General features: G+C 47.4%; 1 protein-coding gene across 1 annotated transcript in view; it reads right to left on the reverse strand.

The window, feature by feature from the left end:
- LOC135818531 (uncharacterized) overlaps positions 1-9943 on the reverse strand; it is a 13855-nt gene extending 3912 nt beyond the window's left edge. Inside the window, exons 1-5 of the mRNA XM_065331926.1 lie at positions 8479-9943; positions 3203-3363; positions 2632-2728; positions 1465-1614; positions 588-764 (exon numbers count right to left, since the gene is read on the reverse strand). Coding sequence (XP_065187998.1) covers positions 588-764; positions 1465-1614; positions 2632-2728; positions 3203-3363; positions 8479-8620 — 727 coding nt within the window. The 5' untranslated portion in view covers positions 8621-9943. The remainder of the gene's footprint in view (positions 1-587; positions 765-1464; positions 1615-2631; positions 2729-3202; positions 3364-8478) is intronic.
- Positions 9944-11700: the final 1757 nt, after the last annotated feature.

The raw sequence follows: 11700 nt of genomic DNA on the forward strand, positions 1-11700 counted from the left end.
ATAGGAGGAATTGCCACGGTGTAATAAACACTCAAGTGAAGGTCCCTGGTTCGAGTCCTGGTGATGACAGTCAATTTTTTTTCTTCAGACTTTTCCCGTTTGTCTCTTTCCCTCAACTAGTGAGCATACATAATTATTACAATAGCATTACAATAGCATTACAATAGCATTACTATCTTATCGGCAAGCAGCAGTCGTATCTCCGTGCACATCTCTATCCAATTCACAAAGAGCTTCATATGAGAAAGCTGCAATTGTAGGCTCTCTAAACAAACAGACTAGCACATTCCTCAGCAGTTTGAGCACTGTAGCAGCTCGGCTTTAGACTGGACCGTCCTGATTCCTTCAAAAAGTTACACGCAGCAAAATCATACATTTTCAAAGTACCAGAAATCTAAATTCCCCATGATGAACTCCCCCTTCTTTTGCCAAATGCAAGAAATCTCAAATCCAGATGGTCTCCCAGGACTATTAGGACAAGGATAAGGGGAAACATGAAGAAAAATCGACAGCGGCTACCAAGAATAGAGCCAGGTGATTTCTCTATTATGAGCTGACCATAAATAAATTTTCAATCCTGAACTCACAAACACATGTGGGCTCCGGACACGACCACCGGCCGTTCATACACGTTGAACTCTCGCAGCCTACGCGTCTGTATCCGTGGTTACATCGGTAGGTCATCATTCCCGGTCGGCATTTCTCAGTCTCACCGGCCAATACTCGGCCGTTGGCAATGGCTAGGGGAGGTGGACATTGTCCAGCTGTATTGACATGAACAAGACAATGAGTTCAAGTATTAGTTTGGCAGAGCGGGTAGGATAGTCACTGCATATGTACTTTACAGTGTTAACGTGACAAGTATGAAACTCACGGTCCAGCTGTATTGAAATGAACAACAAATTCACGGTTTGTGTGAGAGTCGCCTGGAGGCCGAGTTTTCCGCATCCGCAGATCAAGAAGCCAAACAATGAGTTTATGAGTTTTGGCATGGGGTCATGTGTGTGTTGATGATGATGTTGATGATGATGATGATGATGATGGCGACTGTACAGAACCTCGCAATGCTCAGCACGGATGAACATAAGTGCAGAGGAGCTTGATATAAGTGGGCAGGAAAGAGGCCGGTGTGTGTGTGGGGGGGGGGGGGGGGGATGATCAGAATGTCCAATATGATATGAACATGTGATGGTAAGCACAACTACATGCTGTGTGCAAATCATACTGATAATTGTGTCTTTGCGGCACACAGCACATGTACTGCAATGTTTCAAGGCATTTAAGTTTAGAAGTTTAGTGAAAAGCCAAAGCACCCATATGGCATGATAAATGTATAATGAATGCATAAATGATAAATGTAGAAAGGAAAAGGACATATGGATACGAGTTGAGAGTAACTGTCCACCAATGAATGATAAATGGCGCTGTTTTCTGAGCAAGACTGGCCGCAGCGCTATGACTTACGTCCGCAGCTTCTCTTGAGTTTGAGGAGGATATGGTCGCCGGGTAATGCTTCGTTGCGTGAGTTGCTAAACGTCAGTAGCACAAACACACTCTCTGTGCTTTTCTCTGCCTCGTTGAGTCCCTGTACACAGGCCAGCTGCAAACCAATACCTGCGGCACAAGCAGATCAGAAGAGATGAGGCAAAGCCTGCATTAGTAGTGTCTGGCCCGGCAAGACTGAAAAGACTACAAAATGTGTGAAGAGATTGGTCCGGCTAGGCTTTAGAATATGCAGCAGAGTCATGTACCTTCTAACCTGTCTACAAAATCTACCGGCCTACAGAGACCAGTTTTAAAGACTTTTCTGTACACCAACAGAAACACTGTGACGGACACGTGGGACTGAAATGATGGGTAATTAATACAGTGGAACTCTGGAACAAAGAAAAGACACCCGCCCCCCCCCCCATGGTGAACAGGAAAATGTACAAGTACAGTCATGTAGATCTGCATGACGATTGTACTGATAGTATTCCGGGTGCTTCTTATCTGAACATGCTTCCATATTGAGCAAACCTCCATGCCCCATGATAGTGATCGCACAAAGCACGTGAACATCTTGTTGCCCATCAGACGCAGTGCTATAAGGCAAGAACCCAGCCCCCCCCCCCCTCCCCGTGATGAAACAAACTGAGAACTGTAATGATCCCTTTCAAAGCGATCGGCACGGATAGAGATCAACTTTAGCCAGTTCTTCAGGACATACTGTGAGGCAAACATCAGTCATGCCATCACGACCTACAAGTGGCCCAACCTGGTCAGAGAGCCCTGACTCACTCAATAGAGAGCAACTGCATGGAGTTGAATATTAGCTCCGTTTCATATCTTTCAAAACGCATAGAATAAAGCTCTGCTGGGATGACAGCTACACCATGCCTCAGTGGTTAGAGCATCGCTGGCCTCAAGCGAAGGTCCCTAGTTCGAGTCCTGGTGGTGACAGTCAGTTTTTTTCTTCAGACTTTCTACCCTTTTCCATTCCCTCAACCTATGATTATAAACAAAGCAAGTTTCGCATCCAACACACACACACACCATTCTCACAGGGTGTGTGTATTGGATGCGCAACTTGCCTATCATTATTGCGTTGATTTCATTTCTGCCTCCGCGAAACCTTTTTCATATCCTTACATGATCGTTTTCTGGGTATGTAGCCGCTGGTATTACCACCCACGGTGCTGCTGGAGATACGGCGAATGTCGGCGTACACGGCAAAGGAGTATTTCACCTGGGCAGTGGAAAGACAGAGCAAACCATGCCGGGGAGCGCAAATGGGTAGACAGAAGGGACAAGGGCAGAAAAACGACACCGGATGTAAAGAAACTGATTGCTGGACGGATGCGCAGCCACATATCAACCAAATCAAAGCCAATAGTAAACATTTGTTTCGTTTCCTTTCTTTTACAATACTTGGTAGAAGTAGATGTTTTGAACTGTTCATAAACTCCAGTGCGGCCACTTGCAAGTTACTCCCAACTCTGTCCGTCTGTCTGTCTGTTTGTCTGTCTGTCTGTTTGTCTGTCTGTCTCTCTCTCTCTCTCTCTCTCTCTCTCTCTCTCTCTCTCTCTCTCTCTCTCTCTCTCTCTCTCTCTCTCTCTCTCCCTTTGTCTGTCTGTCTCCCCCCCCAAGCAGTCTCTTCACTGCAAACAACTGTTTAAAAACCCCGAATTGTTGAGCCTGGCGCAACGTTGTATGGACGTACCTCCATGTCATGCTGCGCTTGCCAGCGTATGACTATTGAATCTGTACTGCTGGAAATAAAACCTAGCTGGTTGAAACGCTTGTTCAGCTTCTTGTCGATGTTCAAGTTGCCACGTTTCTCGCCGTTGCGGACAAGCTGCATGGTGGTGAGTCGGCCGCTATCTGCGGGGGGGTGGGCGGGGGGGGGGGGGGGACACATTCAACATAGGCAGAGACAATAACACACATGTTGACTAAGTACCGGTATACGTGTACGCACACAGGCAAGGACTGTGGCTACTGCAATGCTGCTCACTGATGCATAACTGGTGCAGAGCTCACAGGTCAAACATTGCACCATAAACAGGAGGGAAATGCATGCGGGGCGCATGTAGTGGACTTTGAACTAAATGGAATGCATTATTGGTCATAGTTGGACGCCAAAGGGCGAGCATCAAACAAGAATGTTGGGTGCACGAGAATATGTACAATTGCAGTACGAAATATTCATTAGTTGAGGGAATGGAAAAGGAAGTACTTTTAATTTTATTAAAGTACATTTCATGTAAGCCATATGATAACATCCGGCTATTACCGTAGTATCACAGCGGTTCCTTAGAAACTGTGAGCACCTCGTCAATCGGTATAAGAAGAATTCATATAAGTACGTTATCTGTTTCCACTGCCTCCAGAAAAAAGATTTGCTCACAGGGGTCACAGACGGCCGGGGTGCATAGTCACTATCCCCGGAGCAGGAACAGCTGTGGCTGATGTTTCACACCCACCCCGTGATTGGCCCGACCCCCATTTGCGTTTGTATTCTTGCTATTGCCCACCCCGAGGCTACATAATATGTAGAGTGGTCAGTACAAGAATTCCTCACCTCAACCACATAATATTATTATGTAGTTGAGTTGAGAAATTTACTTGGCTATCCATTATGATGGAGCAGTTTCTCAACCTAACAAGAATCACACTAGACGGTCCCACCTCTTCAAAATATGTTTTTTTGGCAATGCAGACAAATTTGAAAAACCATGACCGGAAATTGAATAACTCCAAAAAAGTACGTCACAGCGAAAAGACAAATAGCATAGATCGGGCAGGCTACCAAAGTGTAACTGGCTGCAGTGGAGTTTGCAAGAACTTAGAAATGTTTAGCATATTATACTTCAAGATGTAGGTATTTACTGTTCTTGTCACATGTACTTGAAGTATAAAGTAGCACATCAATCAGTCTTCAGTCCTGATCATGGAGTACATCCACATCCACACTGCCGCAGGTGCTTCAAAACATAACATACACTATCGAAAACAAAGTTCTACCCCCCCCCCCCTCGTGTCTTTCTCTCTCTCTCTCTCTCTCTCTCTCTCTCTCTCTCTCTCTCTCTATCTATCTATCTATCTATCTATCTATCTCTCTCCCTCCCCCCCCTCTCTCTCTCTCTCTCTCTCTCTCTCTCTCTCTCTATCTTTCTATCTATCTATCTGTCTCTCTCCCTCCCCCCCCCTCTCTCTCTCTCTCTCTCTCTCTCTCTCTCTCAAGACTGGGCGGGTTTGTGAGCAGGGTTTCATTTCATCTTTTCTTTTTATTTCTTATTATTTCTGCTTTTAATCTCATTACAAAAATTCTGCGCTTTTTCTCCATCTGCGCATACAATCTAGACTGACAACCTGCTTGTTAAATCATGCACCTGCTTTCAGGCGTAAAAACCCTGTTGTAGAGGTCTCAGTCCTCATTTGTTAGACTTACCTGTCTTTATAAATGTAACTTACTCTCTCTCCCTTTCTCTCTCTCTCTCTCTCTCTCTCTCTCTCTCTCTCTCTCTCTCTCTCTCTCTCTCTCTCTCGTCACAAACGTTAATTTTGACTTTCGTTTCACCAGGTTACCAGTCAGAGTGATGGTGCAACATTAGGGGAAAACTAAAATTTATAGTCAACATTTTTTGATTATGTCCCCAGAATGATCAGGTATGATGGTTACATTCCTCTGTGGCCCAATCAGTGTGAATTGTGTCCAGGAAGGTGTCTATGTGGCTGGTCTCCCCAACACATTCTAGGGATTACTCCAGGATTTTGCTTGGGTACTGTGGGCCATGGGCTGGGGTAGGATAACAGTGTTACGAGGGTGCAGACACATGGCACATTCTTGACACTACCTGATAACACCAGTGATTAAGGGAAGTCTTTGTATTCACCGCAAAGTTTCCTTTCAAATCTGCTACTGCACCGGTGTGCCTCGTTCAGGAAAGTAATGGAAATTCGACAGTCCTTGTTGATCATAAACTGGGAGTGTGTTATCTAATGCAGTAATGGTAGGAGATAATGGTCAGAATGTCTTCACATCCAGTGCATGCTGAGCATGCATTGTGCAGATGAAATCTCTTTCAGTCCTTTATGATTGGGTTATCTGCGGAGTGCAAGATGGGTTGGTAAACATGGCAGCTCAGCTGCTTGAGCATGGGATCATGTGGCCAAGAGTGAAGACTCAAACTGAAAGACTGCTACAGAATAGGGCCCGCAGGCTGAGGATAAAACATAGCCTGCGGCCGGCAATGTGGTCTGGTCTGTATGATGCGGGGCGAAAAAGTAACAACATGTGGCAAGACATGACCGTGCTGCGACCAGCAACTGCAGACCACTAATCACTATGCCTGGTATCAGTTCTGCCATGCACTCGGCCGCATGGCTACAGGTATGCGCTCATTCCTGGTGCGCCAGGCACTTGAATCTGGCTTGACTTCTCTAGTTCTGGCACGAGTCGCTACGTGGTCCTACCAAAGCCCAGCTCTCCAAAACACGGAGTGCTGCGTGTTCGCAAACAGTAGATCTTCGTGGCCATGCGGAATCCTCACAGATAGATACCCATCGCACTCACAGATGGTGCCAATGCGGAGCTACTACAGTGGTTGACTATCGACTAAAGCGTCTGCTTTGCCCTGCATGCATCCGTAGACCAGGGCAGCACAACAAAAGCCAACCAATAGGGCACTCTCTCACCTTATGGCAGTGACGGCCTGGTAAGCAAAATCGCATCCTTCTAAATTCATTCCAGCCAAGGAAGGACAACAGAAAGTTGCTCAGCATCCTCTCCTTCGGCAACCCTATCCTTTACCCTGCTCGACATTGTGGTAACACACATCTTGTTCGTCAGTCCGCAGGTCTTCTCGTTCACTCTAGAGCCTTTCTTCCACCAGCCAGGCTCTAACCGGTACAGCCACGTACTCACACAGCAAGCTACATGCACATTGTAGTGTGGTGCTTTCCGTGTTTCTGCGACTTCGAGCCCACGAACTTCTTCGTCGAACGAACAGAAAGGCACAAGACACTCGCTAGCTTGGAAATGCACTTCCAGGTTTCCTCGCCGCTAGCGCTGTAGAGTGCATGCAGTGACCTTTTGAACCCTTAGCGCACGAAGACACGCACCGCAACGTAACCTTACATCCGATCCGGAAAGCCAGGGACAGTGCTACAGTACAGACTCAGTGCAGCTGCGCAAGCCACAACTACAAAGCACAATGACGATTTATGTGCATGACTGTAGATGTACTTACTTGCACAAGTGCATGTGTGTTGCCTGTTTTTTGGGCACCCGCAACCACGCGAATACGGAATAGTCGTCCTGCATGCCAACACCATCTTTATAATCAACAGACTCACATGCATGGTATGTTCAACTGTTGTATGTTTACGTTATTGTGGATGTGTCAGCAGCATGGCTGTTTGTAAATCCACAATTATTAATTGTGATACAGAATGAACCCATCGTCCCATCTGGAAACGTACGTGTACACTTTGGACCAAACAACTATGCTCTCAGCGCTACCTCGCGTGGACAAATGCCCTATAGCCTAGTGAGCGTCCCTTATGCGTAGAGACTAGAGTTTCATAATAGCTTTCATCTGCTCATTTGCACACGATATGTTCCACTCTACGCAGACGGCTTCTTGCTGCGACGCAATCACCAGTACTAGGATTGATGGAGACTCAGTGTCTGTACCCATGGTTCTGCAGCTTCCGCACTGCCAATGCTTCTTGTACTGTGTCAGTATTGCCCGCAGATTGACCATCCGTACCATCAGTATTGTATTGTTTTGATCATTGGTTTGTGTGAAATACAATAACTGTCACATGACACGTCGACAGTGTGGATATGTCAAGCAACGCAGATCTCAGGATGCATGGTGAAAGCTTAGAATTATACCGGTAGATCTACGTGACTGTAGCTGTACGCGCAGAACTCTAGACACTTTGCGGCTCCGTGCAGCACACGCGCACGCACGGAGTGCGTCGGGCCGTCTGCGAACACCGACATGTCGACAGCATTCGAGCTCACTGCAAACCGCTGACAACTGTTGAACCCTGGTGCAGTGCCGCGCGCGCGTAATGCAGGCGATTCATGATTTTAGACAACACATTTCTGACGTTCATGATGATGGATGGTAGATCTACATAATAGTCAACTCCATGTCTCCATAGCACGGTTTTATAATCTAGGGCAGTAGGGGAGACATTGAATACACGCGCATCATGTGTGCAATCATGTAGAGAGTCTGCATCCACCGTGGACGCATTCGCTTCTGCAGAACCACTGGAGCGGGTCTACCATGGTCTATAGATGAGAAGAAATAGGCAGCACCCCTTCTGGCCCTGAACGCCATGTCATGCTCCCTTTCAACTTCCAGTTTCAACTAGGTTGTGCCATAAATTATAAGTTAGTAAATGGAGACCACAGCTCTATGAACAATGTGCTGCCATCAGTGCACATGTCTGGGTTGCAACAGCGAAGGGCGAAGTGACAGGGAGCTCTCCTACCCACCACACCCCTTTTTTGCCTTGCAATGGCAGTCCTGATCCTGGGAAGGAAATGCTGAAACTGAGAAAGGAGAGAATCAGGCTAAGACCTTTAGTTTCGCATGTGCACTAGATTTCTCAACATGTACATATATGTGCAGTAGATACACGTGTACCGATATGCACCTAATTATTGAATCACCTTGTTGAAGTTGTTATCCCAATTCCGTAGTAACAGAGTACCGAGTTCTCTTTCCTGATACCTACACTGTTTGCAGCACATTCTACAGGGACCAATCTGAGGCCACACAAGTAAAATCATTATGATTGTAGTAGTATAATACTAAAACCGTGCAAAAGACGACTCCAAAGAACGCGGCAGTATTGCCGTGTGCGTGTGCGTGTGTGCTTGCTGCGTGTAATGACTATAATCAGACGAATTACAATGTAAAGAGTAACTTTGAAAACACTGCATCTCGGTATGTGCCAGGATGAAGCGCCTACCTGTCTTGAATCTCAATGACACATTGAAGTGAGGTCCAGCAATATGCTGCCCAGCAGCGGGCCGCGTCCATGTTGTCAGCATGAGCAAAGTGGAGAAAATCGTCAACGTCGGTCCGCTGAACAGTACGGATGAGGGCTGCATAGCCAAACAATACCACAGCTACCTACTGCGTGAAATCTAATTTTCTCTTCTCCTCTGGGAATGGACTAAATCGAATTTTTCAAGTGCTGCTCAAAGGTTGAGAGCAGTGACGGAAACGGTAAACCTCCTGATCACCGAACCGAAACTGCCAGGAAGGGGATCTGCGGTTTACTATGTCAGTTGGCAATGGAGTAATCCCGGACGTGTACATAGCGCGTGGAGAAAAGACATACGCGAGCAAAGCAATACTACATGTAATTCCAAACAATTTCTTTAGATAATTTGAACACGGCGCTGTCGCACACAAGCCATGCTCGTTGCAAGTACCAACTGACTTCTGAAAAGGTAATCTCAACATTTGAGAAGCAATGGCCTCAGAATACTGTGTTCGGCTGGCAAGGTTCTCACACTCCTCACGGCAATTAGGATGGGGCTGTAAGAGTTATCTTCGCACACGATAGAAGCGGTGCTATGCTGAGACGGCGTCGATCCGTTCGGACGATACTGACCACGCTGTTGCTGCTGCTACTGCTGCTGCTGGTGAAGGCAGATGTGAGCTCCCTGCGGTGCCCAATGTTTTCGTACTTCACCCTATTGCCTATTGGTACCATGGGCATGGTGGTATTGATCACATAACGTCATGCAGGGGAGCGGGTGTGACGCCGGCAATGTGTAGAATGCGAAATCAGCGTGTCAGGGACACTCTCTGGCTCATAGCCATATCAACGTGTCAGGGACGCTCTCACTCTCAGCCATATCAACGTGTCAGGGATACTGTGAACCATTGTCTGGCACACACGCTCAGATTGAGGGTAATAGTATCGCGAACTACATTGACACCCAGACCCAGACCACTACAAATCATCAGATCGCCGTATTGCCCATTGCTATTGGTATTGTCTATTGAAGTTGGTGCCATGCCCGTTCGGCATAGCACTGTGGGACTCGGTCACTCACTGCAATGGAGTCGATCCGGTGCTAGTGTGTTGGGTAGAGATTTCAGAGCACGAGGCTTGCGTGCGTTTGTGTGTGTGAGTGCGTGTGTGGATGTGTGTGTGTGTGTGCGAGCCTGATGCCGTGGGGGGTCCAGACTATCCTCACCGGGACTGGTTGCAGTGGTGGGCCCTCAGTCCTTATCACGGAGTAGCTGCTGTCAAACATTCACCTCTCTTGTGTGTCGTGGAGATTCGACTCAGTCTTATCTTGCATAGCAGTGATTCAAGGTGTTCTCCCTCGCTGCATGCATATAGCCTATCTGCGCAAAAGGACCGCGCGCTCAGCGTCGATTTCTGATGGCACCTGCAGAGATCGGCGCGGCAGAACACTCAAAGAACCGGTTTTAAGAAAGTGCCTTCCCGCCGCGTTGCTTCTCCAGCTCCTCCACTGGCAACAATACCAGATATACATGTAGTGCCATCAGACCACAGAAAAACACAAGACAAGTTACACATTCAGTTCATAATCCAACGCGCAAGGGAATAGCACTAGCATAACAGAAGGCCATTCAACCCCTGAGAAGAAGAAAAAACCAGAACTCAGCCTATCACTGAAAGTGCCTTCATACTTCCGCACAAATCTCAACCACAACTGCATACAGCGGCATGCCAGCACATTGCGCATCCTGCATGGGCAATCGGGTCGTCAAGAATTCAGAGTCTCCATCCATGCATGTCAGATTTAAAGTTGTGATCAGATGTGAGCGGCTTGGGCGGTGCTGAATATCCACCGCTGTGTCCTATGTTCGCGTGTAGTGAGAAAATAGGGTCACCAACATGGAATGTTTCAATCCATGCAACGCGTTAACGGTCTCATCAGACGAATGGCACCAAAGCAGTTAATTTTCGTGCCAGGCACTCCAGATGATGCACATTTTACCTGGTACGGATCCAGATCAGTGTACTAGTACCGTGTACAATGGTGTACCTCATCGCCCTAGAAAACGGTCCGCCATTAAAAACGAGTCACTCACTGTGCCGGCAGCATCCTGTCGCGAAAACTGCAGTTTCTGTCGCACTGGTACGGCCCGCGGCCCTTTCGTCGTCAGTGACCCATTACCCACAGATCTCCGCGATAACAAGCTGGTTTGTACCACTAATCATGGCGTGTGATATGTACAATGTACGTATTAAATGCATGGGTGTCAAGGAAAGTGCATTAGAATGGCGTGAAGTACGTACCAGCCACAATATTTTCAAGTTGAAGGTTACATTCCGACTATCCTTTCGCATGGCCCTGAATTAGCGTTGTTAACGCCGACGCGCGCGCCGATACGCGGTCTCAGGTCAGACGGGAAAATCACGCAGAAGGATCAGCTGTATCGAAGAAGATGGAATGCATAATAATATTTGCCTGCGGAGCAGTGACCAGTGAGGCTACTTGTGCTGACGAATGCCTGGAGGTTTTCACGGATTACTTACAGTGCGCGGGCAACATCTCAATCTCCTTAATCTCATTTCGCCTGATAATCGCCGGATGATTTATGATCAGTGCTCCGCAGCATGCAGAGTTATTCAGAGCGTCTCGCGTGCATGCCTAACTAGTCACTTTATCTCTGTTTCGTATGATATGTGCCTGTGCTGCGCCCAAACTCCAAAGCATCCCGGAGCCGAGTATATTCAATCAAGCAGCCATATCTTACTTACTTCAAGTTCAAGTGATCGTTCGCTATGCCACGTGACCCCCAGCTGTGCAGCATTCAGCAGTGATGGAAGAGTCGTAGGGTATCACCGGACACATTCAGGTCAGTGTCTTTGCATTGCATCTAGAATAACTGCTGGTATGCAGTTTGACAGCTATTTCATCAACTCAGTCTTGCTTCTAAGCAGGGAGTTTCATTGCTCTACAGAACATCCTGCTGTTAAGGTGGTATCCAAGACTTTCCACTGTGGTATCCACACCTTGGCCTGCCTCTATTGGACGCTGGGCAAGCTTTCCTCGCTTTCCTCCTTCCCACGAGTGTGTTCTGGCGACATCAGTAGACCGTGCATGGTGGCACGTCGCCTTGGAGAACCGATGGAACGTCGACTGGCGTTGAAAGCTACAAGCACTGCTGCACTTCTGCACTTCTGACTCTGCGTCTA

Source organism: Sycon ciliatum, chromosome 5 (genome assembly GCF_964019385.1).
Source record: "Sycon ciliatum chromosome 5, ocSycCili1.1, whole genome shotgun sequence".
Classification (NCBI taxonomy): Eukaryota; Metazoa; Porifera; class Calcarea; order Leucosolenida; family Sycettidae; genus Sycon; species Sycon ciliatum.